The following is a 22,097-nucleotide window of genomic DNA, read 5'->3' as shown; positions in this document are numbered from 1 at the left end:
AAAACACAACTAAAATTTACTGTTTTCAGTTGAAATCGTTGTCGTATAAATGGGACCTGGGACTCACAAAAAAATTAAAAAATAAATGAATAGATAAATAAAAAAAATCGAGGAAAGGTAATGTGTGCAACTGAGGCTTTGTTAATCCCACATATTAATTTTGTCTACGGCCGCAAGGGGGTTCAGTTAGCCCCCTAAACCTACACAGAGTGCACCTGTGCTACACCCCACCAACAACAATCACAGATGCACAGACAATATAGTAAAAGCTCACAGCAAAGGAAATTAAATTGAAATTGATTGAAAGTCATATGCATTTGTTACGTGGATTCCTGTAATCCTGTAATCTAATAAGTATCAGGTTGGACACCTCAGCTATTAGCTTTCATGCAAGGAGCATTAATGAATTAAACAATATTCTGCTCGGCTGTGGCTTTTTATCTCTCTCCCACTGTCTTTCTCTCACTCACACACCCACACCCACACACACACACACACACACACACACATCTAGCAGTAGCCAGAGATCCCAGGTGCAGGATGGATGTGAAAGGCTTTGTGTTTTGTCAACAGCACAGCAGCACCTCACATGACTATCCAGCGGACTCACATAGGGAGGACAGGCCAAAGAAAGGGGAAGATGAGAAGAGAAAAAGAGGTGGGGTATAAGAAGATAGGGAGGCTGTGTGGGAGATTTGAGAAGAAAGAGGCGGAGAAAAAAAGAGAAGAGTTTAAGAAGTGGGGCTATATACAGGAGAGAGGCAGAGAAAGGCTAAAGTAAGAGATATAAGACAAAAGAAAAAGGGGGAGAGAGGTTGGCATCGGGCGAGACACAAAGTGAGTGAGCATTGGGGAGCAGGATGGAGTAAGTGATGGGAGGGAGGGGGACGGAGTGAGAGAAAGGGTGGAAAAGGCCAGTGGCCTCTGCTCTGTCCCCTCTGTGTGCTGCTAAACTGCCCACCAGTTCCCCGCAGCTCTGTCACTTCTCGTTTGTTAATCCCCCTTTCTTCTCCCCCTCCTACTCTTCCTCGCTCCCTTTCTCTCAAATCGGTCAATTGTTAATGTGACCCCTTTAAACCCCACTGTCCCTCTCTTGCAGTATTGTCAACACATTATCAGTGTGTACAAGAGAGGCATTTAGAAAGGGAAGTGCTTGATGACAAATGACTGTGCTGCTTTGAAAATATCTGCCAAAGTTATTTTTGTATTGGACTTAGGAAACAGTGTACTATGAAGCAGCAGTACAGTGACTGTGTTTTTGTTAAGATGAGAACGGACTGCTTTACATGAGGCATGCTGTATCCTTTTAAAATGACACACACATCCTTATTGATGAATGAAAGGCAAACAAAATGGGACTTTGTACTAGCAAGAAAGCTGTGGGTTAGAAAACCAGTTGCTGGTGCATGCTCACATTTATCACAGTCAGAATGAATGAGATGACTGAGCACCACCCTATGCATTGAACACTCGCTTCTTGATCGCAACACAAAGGAGAAAAATCAAAGCCTGAGATCAGAATATAATTGGCACGCTAAAGTATTTTATCTTTCTAATAGCATTAACTGTGACTTTCCTCTCTTTGAGCCGCAGTCAGTGAAGTCAACGGTGCTTAAAGTTGTGCTACCTTTTTGTGAATTCAGATTCATGAACGTCAAACAATGCAAGTGCAGCACGTTGACAACAAAGCGCTTATTAGTGACTGAAATAAATCAAGAGAGGAAGAGACATTTGCGAAGCACATGTGTATGTGCATACATTTTTTAGCTTTTGTGTGTAGTAATGTGTGTGTGTGTGTGTGTGTGTGTGTGTGTGTTTCTGTCTGTATTTGTTTCAGTCCATTAGGGAGCTTTAAGCATTTATCCCCAGAGGAAGTTCTTTGATGTTTTGTGAAAGACAGCTGAGCTCAGATGAAAGAGAAGATACCACCCATTATCTGACGTTTGACTGACAGCACATAACCACCCTGAAAATATACTGCACATTTTCAAGTTCCCATCGAATCCAATTTGTTTTTTAGAGGTGAAGCTCTCTGTAGAATACCTTTTTATCCAGTGAAGACACTATTAGCCTTCATTGCTATAGATTCAGTTTCATTAGCCACACTGAAAATATGCAGTACGTAATAACACGGTTGAATATTGTGATAACGATAATACTTGCTTGTTGAACTAAAAAAAGAAAAAAAAATCTCCTGAATGCAATATCTCAAGAATACCTTGAAAGGAATGTCTTCAAATTTGGCGCAAATTATTCACTTGGACTCAAGGTTGAACTAATTAGATTTTGGTGGTCAAAGGTCACGGTCACTGTGACCTTGCATCTGTCTCATTCTTAAGGTTAAAGGGGAACACCACTTAAATTAAGAATATGAATGTGTTATTTCCATGGCCAAGAAAAGTTCAGTCAGTATTTGTAACCATGAGCTTCATTCTCTCAAAGCCAGAAACCAGGTCTCAAGATTGCAGTGTCGTAGGGTATAAAGTCTGATGCTGCTCCACAGACACTAAATAAGAGACGGATTTCATGGACTCATAGAATGTTTTCTTTTTTATACCCAAATGAGCTTTACTCCACTGTAGTGTTCTATACAATTCCCCTGGCTGCTCTCAGTGTCATCTAGAACAGTTTTTCCCAATTCATTGTCTGTGAAGCAGCTCCAGGCTTTATAGCCCGTGACATCACAAATATGAGTTGGAGCACTCTAGTTTTTGGGTTTGGGAGAGAGTTATTCATTTTTACTAAAATATTTGAACTTAGACCAAAAGAATAAGGTGTCTGAATTTTGAAATGAAAGTTCTCCTTTATGGCCACCGTGACCTCATCTGTCACATTCTTATGAAAGCGGTGTCTCAAGAGCTCAGTAGGAAAATGTCCTCAAATTTGGCACAAATACTCACTTTGACCACCAATATCTAAACAGTTCATCCTTGAGTCAGGGGTCAAAGTCGATATCTCAAGAACAACTTGAGAAAATTTCTTTCTAATTTGGCACCAACATCCGTTTGAACTCAAGGATGAAGTGATTAGTATTTGGTGGTTAAAGGTCAAGGTCAGCGAGACGTTATGTCGGTCTCATTTCGTGAATACGATAACTCAAGAAGGCCTTGAGGGTGAATTTCCTCATATTTGGCAAAATGTCCACTTGGACTCATGGGTTAACTGATTAGAATTTGGTAGCCCAAGGTCAAAGATCAAGGTCGCTGTGACCTCACGAAACATTGTTTGGCCATTAATCAATAAATTCATCTGCTAATTATGACAATTTCCTACAAATGTGAACTTGATGATTATTTATCAAAAATGTCATTGTGTAAAGCACCAATAGGCAACATTTCAATATTGTCACAGTGTCTTTACAAAGATATTTGGTCCAAAATATCAAAAATATAGTTTTCTTCATATTGCAGGCCCTAAATTTAACTATCATGCAGCAGACCAGTGCTCAGACATTAAAGCTGTCACTGTGATTGACTACACAAGCTAAAATTCGAGAATAGAGTGTGAAAAGAAGGGCAATAAAAAGGATTAGAAAATACCAGAGTTTTTAGACTTTTTGAAAGTTGCCATGCTGTCTCACTAGCACTGGATCCCATTAGTCATAAAGGGTTTTTAGCCATGGCGAGCCCACTACTGTGTGTCTTTTATGCTTTACACATTTCTCATGAAGGCTGCTGCTGAAAATCCACAAAACTATTGTTGCACTTCAGCCAGCTTTACATCCCCCAACACGTAGAAGTTGCCAGTAGTTCTCCAGAGCACAGCCAACATTGGCTTTTATGTAATTTTGACCGTATATCACACATCCAATTCTGCAGGAGTGAGAGATTAAGTCTATTTTTTTTGTACCTGACTTGAAAAATGTACAGTAGTTTCTGAGTTACAGGAAGCTGCATTTGCAGTTTTTGTTGTTACTTCAATCACTTATGCTTTACTGCGTGTCACTTTTTTACTATAAGGCTGTTAACGTTTGCAGAGAGAAATAAAAGTACATAATTGGTTCATACGTTCTGACTGTGCCCTTTCACACAAACTGTGTGTGTTTATTGATTCTCTTTCTTTGAAATGTGCATCTGCTTGCAAAAACAACCTGAACCCGAGAACTAGAGGCTGAAAGAGGAATAGGGGAGCAGATTTTGTATCTGCTAGTAGTTTATTTCAGAGAGGAAGGACTCATGCTTATTTTGGACCATCTCCGCTTGCAGCTGTTAAACATCTGGTCTCAATGATCATGCTGGAATGAATGAAAATCTTAAAAGCCGTGAAGGAAAGACACTTCCGTGAGCTTTTTTTTTCCCTCAAGTGACAAACAGGTGCCCTTTTGAAACAGGATAAGTAGGGAATACAACAGCTTCATTCTAGGTCTTAGGAGCTGTATCAGTTGAAAGACCAAAAAAAAAAAACCCCAAAAAATCTGCTGTGACACAGTATCAGGTTCTTTTCTCTTTTTTTTTTTTAACAAATGTTCTGTGTATGTGTTCCTCACATTTTCTCTGGTGCTTCTTATTTTTATATATTCACATGTTATAGCAGGTTCAGTGGTCACATTGCAAATACAATTTCAGCTCAGTCAGCCAGCTGATGTGGATTGGATTTATCATGTGAATACAAAGTATGCACAGAGTTTATAGTTTCTGTCTTGGCCCTGACCTCGTCACTCCCTGCAAGCGTACGCCAGCACATCAGAAACTGGGGGAGTAATGATATTAAACTTCTCCCCCAGGGGAACTTACAAACCTACAGGTGGATGCTGAGGCCGAGGCTGGGCCCATGAAATAAACTATGAGCAGCAGAGGTAATGGCAGAATCACACTAGTAAAATGGCATGAACTGCAGTGATAAACCTCCATAATGCACCGCAAGACCGCCAGAACACAATTATTTTACACTTAAGAATAAAAAGACACAATAAACATGTTTCTATGTTATAAGCTTGCTCATGAAATGAAATGAGCAGCTCATCAGTGAGGCAACAGAGTGGGGTCAGATCGCCATTTGAGATATGACTATCTAGTAGAGTATATCAAAGCAGTGCACCTTGAAACGTCTGCCTGAACTCGCTCACAGGCTTTTCTTTTTTGATATGTTCTGGCATGTTTCACTGAATATTAAACACATGATAAATCTCCTTGCTCTTTATGACATAAAACATTTTTCTGAAACTTATTCCCCACTCAGTAAGCTACAGATAATGAAACCTCCAAGTCTGGCTATGTTACTGCAACACTTGCAGATCTTTTTTCTATTTTCTCCAGTCTAAACACCCTTTAGTAGCATGAGTCCAAACATTTAATGGCACTAATAATGCAGTCCCTGACCCTGGCTGTGTTAGTGCTTTTTTCCTCTGTAAAAATGTATTATGAATCTATGATTCATGCATGTGACTTCAACTTGTTTTTCCTGTCTCTCTCCCAACTAAATTTCTCCTATTTTCTCATTTTGCCTGTTTTATAGGCAATATATTGGACAGTATGCTGCTGAGAGCATCCAGCAAGGAGGCAGTGGAGAGTGGGAAGGAGACTAGTGGCAGCACAGCTCCTGCTTTATCCTCCCAAAGACTACTGTGGTGTCACTGTTATCACCACTGCCCAGAAGATTCAACCAATAATACATGCAGGTACTGTAAGGAGTGGAGAAACAAACAAATGACAAATGTGAATGTGAAAAAATATGAATTAAACATTCACTTGCTCACACACACGCACTGACATTCACACATACACTCACAATATTACACTGCTGCCAGCCAGGGTCTGAAATTAACTTTTTTCCCACCATTGCTAACAGTTTCCACACATTAGGTGGGTGACGGGTGCTAACTTCAGACCCTGCTGCCACCAACCCTACCCATCCTGAAGTCTCAAGTAATAATGTTCATATAGGTTGAGTTGGCATTTGAACACAAACAGTACTTGCACTTGTGATTATGCCCTCACAGGCGATGCTGACAGTTATACATCATCTTTAACATTATGTCAGTGCTTGCTTTACTTACTGTCCTTTTTTCCAGGACGGATGGCTACTGTTTTACCATGGTGGAGGAGGAGGGAGGGGTACCAGTCCAGACTGCAGGTTGCCTCGGGCTGGTCGGATCAGAATTTCAGTGTAGGGTGAGTAGATGGCGCAGCATTACAATCCACATAAGTGCTCCCTGTGGCAACCATTTTCTTTTGCTATCTCAGATCTTAATCTTAACAACTTAATTTAGGTGGAAAGAATCACAGGAAGGTAAGTGAATAAAGCACCACTTAATAACGACTTATTTGTGACAAAATTTAATTGGGGCTGTAATTAGGGCCTGAGCACCACATGGTGCGAGAGCTCTATTGAAATCCAAGGGTTCTTTATTCTCATTCTTCTTCCTCCAAATGCATCACATTTTTGAGGGACTTAACATTATTTTAAAAACTCATGAAACTTTGCATACATACGACATATGGTGAAACTTTTGATACTTTTGGGGTCTCATGCCTGAGTGCCCAAAAATTGGCTCAGTAAGGCCCCCGACAAAATTTTGACGAAGCACCCCTGAAGGTGGTTTCACCGACATGTACGAAACTTGGTAGGCACATGCAACACCCTAAGACATACAAAAGAGTCTTTTGGAGCCATACGATAAACCCAACAGGAAGTTTTGAATTTACTGTGCAATTTTTGTGCATTGTTGGCCATTTCCAGGGGTCGTACTTGAACAAACTTCTCCTACAGATTTGATCTGATTGACTTTAAATTTTGTCTCTACCATCTTAAGACCTTGGACATCAAAAGTTGCTAAAAGCTTGAGTTTTCATAGAACCATGTGGCTGTGGCGAGGTGTCAAATGTCAATTTTTCGCCACCAAGCAGGAAGTGGTTTGTAACTCCAGAATACAATCCAATCTGCCCTAAATTTCACATTCTACTGTATGAGGCTCCAGGCCTGAAGCCAACTACATGCACATTAGGTGTCATGGTGATTGTGCCGCCTACGTGTAACAGGAAGTAAGATTTGTCAGACAATTATCTTTTGATTTACCTGATATTTGCATGGTGGGGTCTGCAGTTGATTTATAGCAACATGATGTATAATTAGTGTGTTCTCCAGTGCCACGTAGTCGACACACAAAGTTGTACAAAACTCTGAAATAGGTCATTCCAGCACCCACACTCTGTGAAGGAAATACCATCTCACTCCTGCGTGCAGGGTCTGACTTTCACAGTAAAAGGAGAGACGCGTCTGCCGGCATCCAGCTTAAATTTATGATTTATTTTCGTTGTTTATTAAGCTTGCAATTGATTAACTCATAATTTGTTTAGACTATAAAAAATAAGACTAATTAACCTTTGAATTAAATAATTAAAAAAGATTAGATTAATTAACTTTTTAATTGTATCATTAAAAAAAGATTAGATTAGAAAACCCAGAGACGAGGATATCATCCTTAAATCCATTTTGTACGACCAACCATTTAAAATCCAAAGATTTTCAGTAAACCATGTCACCAAACAGAGAAAAGAAGCACATGCTCACATTTAATAGGGTGAATTTTCTTTTAAATTATTCATCTTAAAATTGTTGACTATCTATGCAGATCAGCTAATCACTTAATTGATGAAGCGCTTACTTAATCAACTGCTGAACACAGAAATTATAAAAAGGAAAAAGGAGAATATAAAAAATGACTTTTCTGTCTTCCAGGACACAGGGAACTCACGCCAACGGAGATCGTTGGAGTGCTGCACAGACCAAGATTACTGTAACAAAAACCTTCATCCTACACTGCCACCGCTCAAACCACCCCGTAAGTTTATCTCTCTGCTCTCATCCCTCCACAACTCCTTCTCGCCCATGAAACACAAGAAAGATTTTTAAGAGCCACTTGTTCTCCAGATGGCAGGTGACAGTGACAGCGTGGCGGTGACAATGATATGGACAGGGCCAAGAACTGTGACTGATGGTGTTACAGCACACAGGATTCAGAGATAGAGATATCATGACATTGTCAGAGAGTCAAAGACGGCTTAAGTGGGGGAGTCGGCGGGAGTTACTGTCAAACTGTCCTGGAGCTCGCCGAAGCTGCTGGGTGTTGAGAGAATACTGAGGTCTCCACTGTGTACAACACTATACTCCATGTGTGAGTGTGACAGTCTCTCTGTGTATTTGAGAGACAGTAAGTCTAGATTCCCAGGGAAATCACAAGCCCCAGCAGACACCGGGGGCAGTCATCAATCTGAAACCCTATCATAGGGGATCAGGAAGAGAATTCATCGACTAGGCTGAGGGCTTCCTCTCGCTGTTGACTGGGGCCTTGAGGGAAAAGAGTGTGTGCCAGAAGAAAATGAAAAATTGATGAGTGAAATATGACTTGTACTTGATTTACTGTACAGTGGTTCTTTCAAGTGACTTGTAAGGATGACTAATTTCTTGGTATAATATTCTCTAGTCTCTTGCCATGTTTTTCTTCCATATTAGGGATATTAGAGGGTTTTTGTTGTTGATGTTTTTTCAGCTTAAATGAGCTGTAAACAACATGTAGCGCATCATTATAGCAGCAAGCAGCTGTTTGTTGTGGTGAGATATAGATGAGTTATGACAGCCTGAGCAGAGACTGAAATTACGCTACAAGTTTCTCTGCTCTTTTTTGTGTTAGCTGTTCTGATTGTGCATGCATGTTGTTTGTCACCGATACTGTGGTTGTCACCGACAGTGGCGTAACCATGTTTTTGTGGAAGCATAACGCCCACTCTCCAGCCCCCCCCATCGCTGTTAGCACTCTTGGCTGCTAGCTACAGGCTCAATCGCCTCCATGTTGAGAGCCATGTGCAGACAATCTGTGCTCAGACTCAATCATAGATATGCTCTGAATGTCGCATAAATCCCCTTTAAGTTTCTTGACTTGATAATGGTTCCAGTTGTTTCACATAATTGTGGATCATTAACAGGAGGACTAATGTATGTGATTTTTTTTCTTATTTTTTCTTTCATGTCTCTTCATACCTACCTCGTCATCCTCCCCTCTCCAGTCTATGTAGATGGAAAGATCCACCACATGGCCTTGCTGATCTCAGTCACTGTGTGCAGCATTATACTGGCTGTCATTATTGTCTTCTGCTACTTCAGGTAATCATCACACACACACACAGATCCAGATCCACTCACACTTCTTGTCCTGGTACTTTTGTTCCTTTGTATAACTTCATTCTGTGTTTTTACAGGTATAAGCGTCAGGAGTCTCGTCCTCGCTACAGTATTGGTCTGGAGCAGGATGAGACCTACATTCCCCCTGGAGAATCTCTGCGGGACCTGATAGAGCAGTCACAAAGCTCAGGCTCAGGCTCAGGGCTCCCTCTATTGGTGAGATAATCACATTGCAGCTAAACACCTGTTGGATTAAAATAGGCTCCATGTATCCCTTATATGTGCACATTTGGGCCCAAGGCATCTCACTTCATTAGATTTTGCCTCAGTTATTTTATATAGAAAGTATGTGGGGAGATAATGGTGGTTAATTGGATTCTTACTTTAATATTAGAGTGTTTCTCTTTTTAATTCTAGGTTCAAGCATCTTATGAAACAATGAAAACACTATTCCCGATTTAACCTGAGAGGTCCTATATCCATCTGAGGCTCACTAAACTATACTTTGGAGATTCATGTCCAAAACACAAGGAGAATGTGCTGAAACACAATGCAAAACACACATTGACCTAATGGCTAAATTTAACCTAACCCTTTTCCATCTTTTGCTCCTCCTCAGGTGCAGCGAACAATAGCCAAGCAAATCCACATGGTAAAGCAGATAGGCAAGGGGAGGTATGGAGAGGTGTGGATGGGCAGATGGAGGGGAGAAAAAGTGGCTGTTAAAGTTTTCTTCACCACTGAGGAGGCCAGTTGGTTCAGAGAGACTGAGATTTACCAGACCGTCCTGATGAGACATGAGAACATACTGGGTAAGAGTGGTGTCTGTCCTGCCCCGCCTCTTGTTACTGATCTCTAGTCTCTATGTCTCTGTTTTTTGTCTGTATGCACCTTCCTGTTTTGGACATAATCACATTACACTCTGGAATAATGTCAAATTGTATTTAATCATTTATTGTTTTAGACTAATTTTATGCTCTTGTAATATGCATTTGGAACTAATTAAAATTAATTTCCAGTGAACACATTCAGTGAGATTGCACTGTTGTTCCAAATCTAGATTCAGTGGAGGGAGAATTACTGCTTGTTGGACCAGATAGAAGCTCTGTCTTGACTGCAAAGCATACATACATATATTTTAGTGTAATAAAAAATGTTATGAAATTTATTTTTTAATTTTTAAAAAAAAAAAAAAAAGACAGTAAAGTATGCTGTTAAAAAAGTTATAGTATAGTGTGTCTTAAAAATGATTAATAATAATAATAATAATGATAATGATAAAATGTCATAAAAGTCATACTATAGAGCGTCATAAATTTTTCAGAAAAATGTCACAGTATAGTATCTCATAAAATTCCTATTTAAAAAATACCATATTGCAGAATGGCATTAAAATTTAATAAAAATATCATTGTATAGTATGCCAGAAAATTTTCACAAAATCATAGTTAAATAAGTCGTGGAAATTAAATGTAAAAAGTCATAGTATAGTATGCCAGAAAAGTGTAATTTAAAAAATTGGCGCATTATAGTATGTCATTAAAAGTAGTACCACAGTGTGCTATAAAAAATGTAATTGTATAGTATGCCAGAAATATGTCAAGAAAATCATCTTTTAAGTCATATATTTATTATAGTATAGTATGCCATAAAAAAATCTGAATATTTTCAAATTGTGGTTTAGTATTTACTAAAAATGTCATTAAAAAAAGTCATACTATAGTATATCAGAAAAAAAATTCAGGAAAAGGTCATAGTATAATATGCCATGAAATTGTCATAGTATAGTATGACATAAAAATTAAATTAAAAAGAAAATAGTATAATATGCCAGAAAAAATGTCAAAAAATCATAGTCATAAAAATGTAATGTAAAAAAGGGGACATAAATCATAAATCAGTTTGTAACCTAAGATTAGAAGCACTAATCCAAAACAATCCTATTTTATGGACTAATGGATAAACTGGTGTATTGATTGGTGACTGATAGGTAGAACTAAAACAACTGATAATAAACACTTGCCGTAGTTGGAGCGGGACTGTGTCGGTTGTTAACTATGCTGCACCACACTGCACTCACTGCCAAAACAGATCAATTATAGCCAAGAGACCGTACACCACAACAAATTATAAAGAAGACAACAACAGACTGCAAACAGAAGCTTGCATAATTAAACACTACAAGATGCATAGTAATTAAGTAGTGGGGCAAAAGATCACTTGCCAGTAAACTAGAAGACAGACTGTATGCTGCAGTGCATAATGTTGCACCCCACAGTCAATACTACTTTTTTTTTTATTTTTTTTTTTACATTGAGCACAAAGATCTTTGATTTTGACGTCGTCAGATCCATCAAATGATACAGTTGCCAAAATTAACTTGTTAAGCATGAGCTGCAGAACAGCTTCCTAAAGAGAAAGTTAAACGTTAAAGCTTAAAATGATCTATATTAATAAAGGCTTTGCATGATTAGATTCAAAAGTAATTTCCCCCAGCAATACTGAATGAACTCGCTCACAACAAATAAAAAAATCCCCTAAGGAATAAAACTTGTTCTGCTCTACCTCTGTGATCGAGCCTATCTGATTCATCTTCACAATGAAGTTTACAGTGAAGACACCCTGCCTGTTTAACTCATCTCTGCACCCTCCCTCCTTTTACAGGTTTTATAGCTGCTGATATTAAAGGAACCGGCTCCTGGACTCAACTCTACCTAATCACCGACTACCATGAAAATGGCTCTTTGTACGACTACCTCAAATCAACCACTCTAGACAATAAAGCCATGCTGCGACTGGCCTACTCCTCCGTATCAGGCCTATGTCACCTCCACACAGAGATCTTTGGCACCCAGGGCAAACCTGCCATCGCCCACAGGGATCTGAAGAGTAAGAACATACTGGTGAAAAGAAATGGGACCTGCTGTATAGCCGACCTAGGGCTGGCAGTCAAGTTTATCAGGTGATTAAGCACGATTAGATGAAATATTCCTCTTTGATTCTCGATTTGAATCCATGTTTTGGTAAATGTAAGCTCTGGTAAAGGCTTGGAAATGTTCACAAATCAAAGTATTTTGAGCTTATATTATTTCAGAGGATTCAGTAATGTGCATAGCTCATTCATCTTTAATTCAAAATTGTTACTTTGATCTCCGCAGTGACACCAATGAGGTAGACATCCCTCCCAACACTAGAGTCGGTACAAAGCGCTACATGCCTCCAGAGGTTCTGGATGAGACTCTGAACAGAAGTCATTTTCAGTCGTACATCATGGCTGACATGTACAGCTTTGGGCTCATTCTCTGGGAGATTGCTCGGCGTTGTGTCTCAGGAGGTAAATACCGTAAAATTTACTTTTCATCTATTTCTCTTTTTTTTTTTTGACACAAACACCTTCTGAAAGCCAGATTGCCACAAAGAATTGAACCTATACTTTTTGGATGTCTATAGACCAGAGCGGCACATACAGGGACATCATGTAACATCAAGGCCGATAGAAAAACCAAGATCCTGAGATAGATGTCAATGCCATTAGACGTGTTTTTCGATGATAATTTTGACGAGCTTGTGACACATTTGTTTCACAGACATGTCTATTACATATTCTGTGACCTTGCCTGAACCTGAGTGTTCATGTTACTTAAATAAATTGTAAGGTTGATTGACCTGCTCGATTGAGGCCAGGCTGAGATTTAGTTGGAAATGAAGTCTGATGCCGCCATGACGTTACTATATGTCTGCACTGCAGCAGCTTCCCACGCAAGCTAACTATCCATCGGTTGTAACTGTCATCAGCATCTTCATCATTATCAATATACCACACTGAAAATGAATATTCACTCAGGATTCTTCTGTTATTTGTTTCACAACCCACGACACAACAGCTTTTCTACATTTTACTGCTACTGTGTCCTCGCAAAAAGGGGTTGCAGCTTTGGCGATTGGCACTTGATGAAGCTATGTCGGTCTTTGTTATGCAATAGGGAATTGAACACTTTACACGCTGTGTTTTCTCCCTATCTTATTTGTTGTAGGGATCCTTGAAGAGTACCAGCTGCCGTACCATGAGTTAGTTCCTACAGACCCTTCATATGAAGACATGAGAGAGGTGGTCTGCATCAAGAGACTACGACCATCCTTTCCTAATCGATGGACCAGCGATGAGGTAAAATACATCACAATATACTAATACACACATGCACAAATACATTTCAACTGATGACCTTCCTAACATAAATCTGTATCTCCTCAGTGTTTGAGGCAGATGGGGAAGCTGATGACAGAATGCTGGGCCCACAACCCGGCCTCCCGCCTCACAGCCCTACGGGTCAAAAAGACACTTGCCAAGATGTCAGAATCGCAGGACATCAAGCTGTGAGCTGGCACTGCCAGGTGTGTGTTTACACACAAAGAAAGGGCACTAACAATCACACTGACTCTGGTCAGGGCCACACAATTCTTTTTTCCTGGGAAAAGGAGTTGGGACAGGAAGTGAGATCATCACTCGGAAATCGAAGGATCACAAGAACTTTGAGAACTTCGAACCTCTACAATCCAAATGCCCCTTGAAAAAGTTTATTACAGGACTGCAGGGGTTAAAACTAAAACGAATCAAGACAATCTGGTCCCATGTGACCCTGTTCTGTCAATCAGAGAAGATGAGACATTTTCATTTCAGACTAGTGAGAGGACTCTAAAACCAGGTTCCTGTTCACATGCTCCAAAAGCCCTGGAGAAAGAGATTGAGTTTAACTTGGCACTGTAGCTGCAGAAATACGCAAACAAGCTACTGACCAGTGAGTGGAATATTATATCACTGCTTTCTGTGAAAGCTTCCCTACCTGTAGATGAAGGTCCGATTGATAGAACGAAAAAGGACGTGCTTTAAGGCAATCTGTTATTGCAGCATGACACCTCCTTTCAAAACACTGTCAACCCACTACTGCCTTTATGTTGTAATTGGATTGAACACACGTTTGTCACTCTTAAATTGACTGCTTTTGGTTACGATGACTGACACCATGTGGCAGACAGAAAGTTTACTTCTGAGGCTTTAAAAGTTTTGTTGACACTGAAGAAACCGTACACCTGTATTTTTGAGTTGTGATGGGATATGAAAGTTTCAAAAGCGCATTTTTCGATGTAAAACTCAAACTCTTCGAGAGTCTTTGTGAAAAATAAAGTTTATATGTCCAAATGAATCCTGGATTGAGGCTCTACACGCCTCTGTGTTTCCTTGCCCTGCGTGAGGAGAAGGGGCTTTACAGTAACGGAGCGATTGAAGCAGAATGGTGCCACCCGTAGGTGCTCTGTGGCAATTACAGGCAATCAGAAAATGTTGTACACTAGCTGTAGTGGTGACTTCTTGCTTGATGATGTAGTGATCTATTATAAACGTGTGGAATTGTGCCTGTGTTAGTTTAGGGGTACCACAAGTCATTTGTCACTGGGGACTGCTATCATTCAGACACTCTCATGACACAGAGTTGCCACCATAACAAGGCTAATAATGGATACGTGTGTGTGTGTGTGTGTGTTAGGCAGCTGGACCAGGAGCCTTCACTTAAAATATTTAACACACAGACACACAGTATTGTTGAAATAGCAACTGGTCCTAGAAAACACCACCAGCCATCCCCAGACTATCACCATTATTACCCAGTGGACATCACGCAGTCACTTTCTCCCCGACCACCAGGCTGCCTCATACATGTAAATTAAAGTCCATGTTGAGCTGATTCACCATTTGCAGCTGTCACACTGAAATCAAATGGCACCCAAGTCATTAAAAAATCCATCATCCGGCTTCTGTCAGGTGAGTTTCTCCACTGATTCAAATTCTCACATGGTAGCGAGTATTAGGAAGCTTTAACAGCCTCACTGCCGCAGTATGAAATGGTTCTCAAGGTAAATCTGGACACCTTTCATCATCACAGTTAGCAGGCTGTTAGGTCTTCCACAGCGGCCCGCCATCACATCCATTCGTTTTTAGCTTTCCTTAGTCCCATTTGTAAAACCCTTAACTTTCCTTCAGGTCAGTAAGTTCATTTCTTTTTATATCTCTACCAGCTGAAATAATGGGATGCTCTGTCACTGCTGAGTGTGTGACGGATTTGTTGTGTTATACATGCCCTTTCTTTCCTCTTGGGTGTTGTGCCTTATTTAATCTGTACCTACTGTAGTTGTCTGTGAGAGAAAGTGGTGTTTTTAATTCAGTAAAAAGGTTGAACATTCCCCTAATAAAGTGTTTCACTCATCCACATGGCTGATGCACAGTTTGTGGTGGCCGGCTGAGATGCATGCTAAGTAGTCCCTAGGTGGTGCCTCATACTGTTAAGGCATGCTCTCCATATTTTCTTTGTTAGAAAAAAAAGCTGCATGCCTCATTGCGACCCACTGGTGCTGCTGAGCACTCAGCATGTTAAACAGTGACACCGTAAGGATTTTCTGTTCCAATTTCCTTCCCTTCAGGCGACTTTATCCAGCTATCCATTGAGTCTGGAACCTGTAAATATGAATTGCACGGGAAAAAAGGTGTACAATCACAGCATTGCAAATCAAATGTATATATTCATGGTTTACAAATTGCATTTTGTATCAACAACATGAGAGAAATACAAGTTTAAACCATTTCCTGAATCAGTTCTGTAGAAAGAAGCCACCAGAGGCACTGCACATGTTCAGCGTTGCTTATAAATATAATTTATTAATTGTCTTAAAAATTCTTTCTTACACTTTGTACAGAAAACAATTAGAGGAGATAGAGAGGCGAGCATTCAGCAAGATTGAGCAAGATTCATGAAGCGTGCCAGAATTAGCAAAAATGGACCAACACTACCCCGCACTAATCAAATCAAATCACCCCTGATAGTAAAATAAAAATGCACTTACAAGCACAGCTCTAGTTATAGACTTCTATCATGATAACCAATGCCAAGTTTGCATAGTCGACACCGCTTTTACAAAAAAGGAAAGAACCTTAAATTAAAAAAAAAACTTGAAACATACAAACTAGTATCTAACTGTACTGCTCTTTTTTATATTCTCAAATTTGCCAAATATAGCTGACAGTACACAACTGTACATATTGTGGATACAAAATATTTTTTACATACTTTGATATCTTAACACTACTTTCTTCATTTTCACATCACGAAGGATCACCTTCTGGAGGCCAAACGTTTGCTCTCCTCGTTTGAAAACTCCCTTTTACAGTCTACTCCACTGACAAACAGTCTGTCCTGCTGGTAACTGCAGACTCAGAACATGGCAAGGATCAAATTTTGGGAAAAGTAACGCTGTAACTTACATTTCTTAACTGATCGTCTCCTTGTGCACGTTTCATCAGTTAAACTAAATCTTGTATTCTGCGTTTGAGTTGATCAGACATGTTGATGATCATGTTGTATGAAAGAGACACTGTCATGACCTTTGGGTTCATGTTTTGTTCTGAAACCCACTGAATTGTTGACGTGATGTTTTAGGCTTTTTATCCTCAAATCTCACACAGCTCTTCCCTTTGTTTTCCTCACATCTGACATCATCATTTGAAAACATACAAAACATCCACTCTGTTATTTAACCGCACTCCTTCTCTAATTTGGTTCATTAAGGCTGTCCGAAATTAACAGATACACAACTTTGAGGCCTGCATGTCTTATAGGTCTGGCTTTACACCGATACAAGAGGTTGGATTTTTAAACGCGCACATTTCTGAAAAAAAAAATCAATGTGTAAAATCAATGTCTCAATGTTTCCCTCCTGTATGGACAGCCGCAAGATGAAATCTGTCATGAAGAGGTAACGATCTGACCTTTTGTACCGGTGTTAACTCAGCCTTTCCCCACTTGGTTTTCCTTACAAGATCCTCCTCAGTATCTCCTCTACATACCTGATGTTCAGTTTCATATGGCGTCTCTCCATAGTTCAGAGCAGAAATATCTTAACTCCAGTTTTTGAATATGTTACATGTATTCCCTTTGAACTAAATGTTCATGTTCTTAAACATGATGAATAGAGTTCATGTCCCCAAGGGCATCTGACTATTAAAAAGCCACTGAAAATAAGGCCTTTTTTTTTTCTCTCCACAAAGCTGGCTCGCTGGAGTTCCACCTTTTTGTCAGACCTTGTTGACCCCAGTCTATGCATACGTTTGAAAGCCAGCCGTGCTTCACAATGTTGTTCTGCAAAACACAAATATATTACACTTCATTTTACACACAGTCGGCCCCTTTAGTTTGTGTCTGGATTTTTACCTTAAGATTGCAGTTTTTTCAACAAATACACTGTGAGTTGGAATGTTAGCTGCTGACAGAACGTTGTTGTAGATAAAGGGCAACTAACTGATATGTTACAGATTTTATCCCCCCAAACAGTTCACACCTATAAAAACATTAAAATGAAAAAAAAAAAATGTCAAAGCAAATAACACAATAATGGCCACTGAACAAAAAAATATTATGATAATAAAAGGTCATTAGAATGAACATGATAATCATGTATTTACACGTTTCAGACGATCAAAAAATGTAAATGCTGTTATTCTTCAAAAGCCACTGGATGGTGCTAGTGACCATGATCAAGTCATGGTGGTGATCACAAATGAAATCACATGTAGCCTGACGGCAGACAACACAACTGACATCCTGTGATGATGAGACACCAAAAATATGACAGAAATATATCTATATATATATGTAGGCTATATATATTTTAGTAAATTAAAATATGATTGATAAAATCGGTATATTGTGTACACTTAGCGGTAATGAATGATATCAGCTGTATTTAACGCACTATCACATAATACTATGGTAGTTTGTATAGTACTGTATTTAAAAACACTTGTGTTTTCACTTTGAGTTCATCCCTTTTTGCTTCCTCTCTCTTTCCTCTGAGTTGGACCCTGTCCAGAAACAAGCCCCAGCAGTCTATTGGAGAGACTCCTGGAATTGAGGTTGTGGTTAACCAAATGTGGTAGCCATGGCTGGAATTCCCCACCCTGCATGGAGTCTGCGTCTGCACTACAGCTCCATCCTAGATGGAATGGAGCAGCAAGACTGCAGAAAACAACGCTCAGTTTTAGTAAAGTAAACAAATATATAAACAATTTTAAAATCAACAAATGCTGACTCAGTTAAAACAAACATTTAACAAACTAGAAGTGCACTTGGAGAGCGCAGACCTCTGCCAAGGCCAAATGCCCTATCTTGCAATGTTAACAAAAGTCAATGTAATTTGTGTATCCACCCCATGTGTCAAATCCACTCCAAAATTAAATGGGTTCGTACCTGGCCCATGCTACACCCTCCCACCAAGTTTCACGACAATCGAGTCAGTAGTTTTCCGTTATCCTGCTGACAAACAAACTGAGCTGAAAACATACCTTTGCGGTGTGCATGAGAATGAATGACTGACAGTCTGTATCTTTGCCCTGTTTATCTGTTTATCATAAGTGCAATCTTAAATATACCCTAAAACAGATAATTTCATGTCTGTCTGCTAAAATGGAAAACAAAAAATAGGTTTGTATGCCTATCCATCAGTTTAATCATCTTTGGATTGCCTTTTTAAGTAAATCAGAGGCACAAGTTTAAGATGAATGGACTGCTAATGGAGCTCAGTTGCCTTTGACTTAGAACTTCTAGACTCCCTGTGACCTGGATGATTTAATATCTTCATGCATATTGGAGGAAAGCCACAAACTCGATATTTAATACAACACAAATTTAAAATCACTTATGATGTCCAGGCAAAAAAAGGCGACACCTGTAGTCTTGGGCTTGTTTCTGGTCAGGACCCTTTGATTGACAGTCACCGTGTAGCAAATTCTGTTAGCGGGAAATGATCCACACATATGGACAGCAGAATACATAGAGCGTTCCCTAGGAAACGATATAAAGACAACAAACTGTACTGGCAAAACACGTACAGCCAAGGCTCGCAGGAGAAGTGAGGGATCACTTCTTTACCTCCTCTCTCTTATTATCTGTTTTCCATCCTGTTCTTACAGATGATCACCTGCGGCTTCTTCCATCATTTTATGTTAATGTCCTCCCTCCCTTTTGAAATCAGTTTAGCCTTTCCCTGTGTTTACTCTTGTCTTACTAAAGACTCATCTCTGACTCATCCCCTCTTTTCCCTTACTGTGCCTTCTCTCACCCTTTTGTAATCAGTTTAGCTTCTTTCCCTTTATGATTCTGTTCCATTCCTGTAGAGGTTTTCAAGGTCAGCACCTCTGTTGCTTATTTTCTTTGCTTCTCTTTGCTCAGTATAAAGAAACAGCAAGAGAACAACTAGTGTTACACCAAACAAGGTCTCTTTTAGGCATGTGTATGTTTTGTTTGTTCCTGATAGACTCTGTTTGTGTTGTAGGTTGGGTTATGTCTCTTTCGGTCACACACAACACTGCAACGTTGCTGAAATAAACACACAAAGATACACGCACAGAGTTCCCAGCACCGGCTCGAGCATTTCTCGTTTGTTACCATGTCGGCATGATTGCCATGGTATTTAACCGGTGCTCAATCACCTTAGTGACAACTTTTCTTTTGCTCACATCGAATTTGTTCATTGCCCTTGCCGCAGCATCAGCCATAGAGAAATCACGTGTTATTGTCTCCAGAGTTATGTCATTGTCACGGTGACCATGTTGCTTCGTCAGTGTTCCGTTGTCATGGAGGCAAAGTTACCATCATGGCGACCCATCTCTTCCAGCACAGCGGCCAGTTCATTTAAATCACCATCAGGGAAATGTTGGGCTTCCCAGAGATCCAGGATCACACCTGTCGGACTGGACTTAGTGGCAAAGTAGTTCAGGTACCTGGAACAATCAAGGAGAAGAGAGGGACAAAAGGTAAGGTACATATATGGGAGAAAAGGGCCAATACTCTCATCTTCTCAGCATTAAGTAGTATGTCATAAAAAAGAAACTCATAGTAAAGCACGCCATTAAAAGTGTGATTGAAAAAAAATAATAGCATTGTATGTCATAAACATGTCATTAAAAAAAGAACCGATAAAAATGTGATTAAAAAAGAGCCATGCTATAGTATGTCATTAAAATGTGATAGTATAACATGTAATAGAATTAGCCATTTTATAGTATATCATACAAAAATGAATAAAAAGTTATAGGCCACAAGTCATTAAAAAAAGTATCGTACCTCACCAAAATCATGAAAAAACACCATAATATAGTATGTCGTCCTAAATCAAGAAAAAAGTCAAAGTATGTCGTGTAGAATCATGAAAAACTGTCATAGTGTATGTTGGCCAAAATCATGAAAAAATGTCATAGTATATAGTATGTCATCCAAAATCATGAAAAAAACATCATAGTATAGTATGTCATCCAAATTCATGAAAACATGTCGTCCAAAATCATGAAAAAAAGGTCATATTATAGTTTGTTGTCCAAAATCATTAAAAAATGCCATAGTATGGTATGTCGTCCAAAATCATTAAAAAATGTGATATTATAGTATGTCGTCCAAATTCACGAAAAAATTCCATAGAATGATATGTCGTCCAAAATCATTAAAAAATGTGATACTACAGTATGTCGTCCAAATTCATGAAAAAATGTGATACTAAAGTATGTCGTCCAAAATCATACAAAAAATGTCATAATATAGTATATCGTCCAAAATCATGCAAAAATGTCATAGTATACTATGTCGTCAAAATCATGAAAAAACGCCAAAGTATAGTATGTTGTCCAAAATCATTAAAAAATACCATAGAAGAGTATGTCGTCCAAATTCATGAAAAAACGTCACACTATAGTATATCGTCAAAATTCATGAAAAAATGTCATAGTATAGAATGTCATCCAAAATCATGAAAAAAAGTCACAGTATAGTATGCCGTCAAAAATCATGAAAAGATGCCATGGTATAGTACTTCGTCCAAAATCATGAAAAAATGCCATAGTATAGTATGTTGTCAAAAATCACGAAAAAACATCATAGTATATTATACTGTCAAAAATCACGAAAAAATGTCATAGTATAGTATACCGTCCAAAATCATACAAAAAAGTCACAGTATAGTATGTCGTCCAGAATCATGAAAAAAACGTCATAGTATAGTATGTCGTCCAAAATCATGAAAAAATGTCATAGTATAGTATGTCATCCGAAATCATGAAAAAAACGTCAAAGTATAGTATGTTGTCCAGAATCATGCAAAACACTTCATAGTATAGTATGTCATCCAAAATCATGAAAAAAACGCCATAGTATAGTATGTCATCCAAAATCATGAAAAAATGTCATAGTATAGAATGTCGTCCAAAATCACTAAAAAATGTCATAGTATAGTATGTCGTCCACAATCATGAAAAAATGCCATGGTATAGTATGTCGTCCAAAAACGTAAAGAACCTAATAGTATAGTATGTTGTCCAAAATCATGAAAAAAAAGTCACAGTATAGTATGTCATCCAAAATCATGAAAAAAAAAAACGCCATAGTATAGTATGTCGTCCAAAATCATGAAAAAAAAACTTCACAGTATAGTATGTCGTCCAAAATCATGAAAAGACATCAAAGAATCGTATGTCGTCCAAAATCATGAAAAAATGTCATAGTATAGTATGTCGTCCAAAATCATGAAAAAAAACTTCACAGTATAGTATGTCGTCCAAAATCATGAAAAGACATCAAAGAATCGTATGTCGTCCAAAATCATGAAAAAATGTCATAGTATAGTATGTCGTCCAAAATCATGAAAAGACATCAAAGAATCGTATGTCGTCCAAAATCATGAAAAAATGCCATAGTATAGTATGTCGTCCAAAATGATGAAAAAACTTCATAGTATAGTATGTCATCCAAAATCATGAAAAAAAAACGTCATAGTATAGAATGTCGACCAAAATCATGAAACGATGCCAAAGCCATGAAAAAAAAGCCATAGTATAGTATGTCGTCCAAAATCCTGAAAAAACGTCATAGTATAGTATACTGTCCAAAATC

The 22,097-nt window shown here is 38.9% G+C and overlaps 2 protein-coding genes across 4 annotated transcripts in view; one reads left to right on the top strand and one right to left on the bottom strand.

The window, feature by feature from the left end:
* The window catches only part of bmpr1ba (bone morphogenetic protein receptor, type IBa), a 106,728-nt gene extending 91,312 nt beyond the window's left edge, over nucleotides 1–15,416 (top strand). For both annotated transcript variants that reach the window (XM_049579225.1, XM_049579226.1), the window contains exons 4-13: nucleotides 5,455–5,617; nucleotides 6,011–6,110; nucleotides 7,678–7,780; nucleotides 9,003–9,099; nucleotides 9,195–9,333; nucleotides 9,737–9,929; nucleotides 11,782–12,079; nucleotides 12,276–12,451; nucleotides 13,152–13,282; nucleotides 13,370–15,416. In XM_049579225.1, coding sequence (XP_049435182.1) covers nucleotides 5,455–5,617; nucleotides 6,011–6,110; nucleotides 7,678–7,780; nucleotides 9,003–9,099; nucleotides 9,195–9,333; nucleotides 9,737–9,929; nucleotides 11,782–12,079; nucleotides 12,276–12,451; nucleotides 13,152–13,282; nucleotides 13,370–13,495 — 1,526 coding nt within the window. In that variant the 3' untranslated portion in view covers nucleotides 13,496–15,416. The remainder of the gene's footprint in view (nucleotides 1–5,454; nucleotides 5,618–6,010; nucleotides 6,111–7,677; nucleotides 7,781–9,002; nucleotides 9,100–9,194; nucleotides 9,334–9,736; nucleotides 9,930–11,781; nucleotides 12,080–12,275; nucleotides 12,452–13,151; nucleotides 13,283–13,369) is intronic.
* Nucleotides 15,417–18,030: 2,614 nt separating this feature from the next.
* The window catches only part of unc5ca (unc-5 netrin receptor Ca), a 286,639-nt gene continuing 282,572 nt past the window's right edge, over nucleotides 18,031–22,097 (bottom strand). For both annotated transcript variants that reach the window (XM_049579110.1, XM_049579112.1), the window contains one exon: nucleotides 18,031–19,939. In XM_049579110.1, the coding sequence (XP_049435067.1) occupies nucleotides 19,777–19,939 (163 nt within the window). In that variant the 3' untranslated portion in view covers nucleotides 18,031–19,776. The remainder of the gene's footprint in view (nucleotides 19,940–22,097) is intronic.

This window comes from Epinephelus fuscoguttatus, linkage group LG6 (assembly GCF_011397635.1).
Source record: "Epinephelus fuscoguttatus linkage group LG6, E.fuscoguttatus.final_Chr_v1".
NCBI classification, from domain to species: Eukaryota; Metazoa; Chordata; class Actinopteri; order Perciformes; family Serranidae; genus Epinephelus; species Epinephelus fuscoguttatus.
Note: the sequence above shows the minus strand (reverse complement) of the source record. Positions and strands in the feature narration are given on the sequence as shown.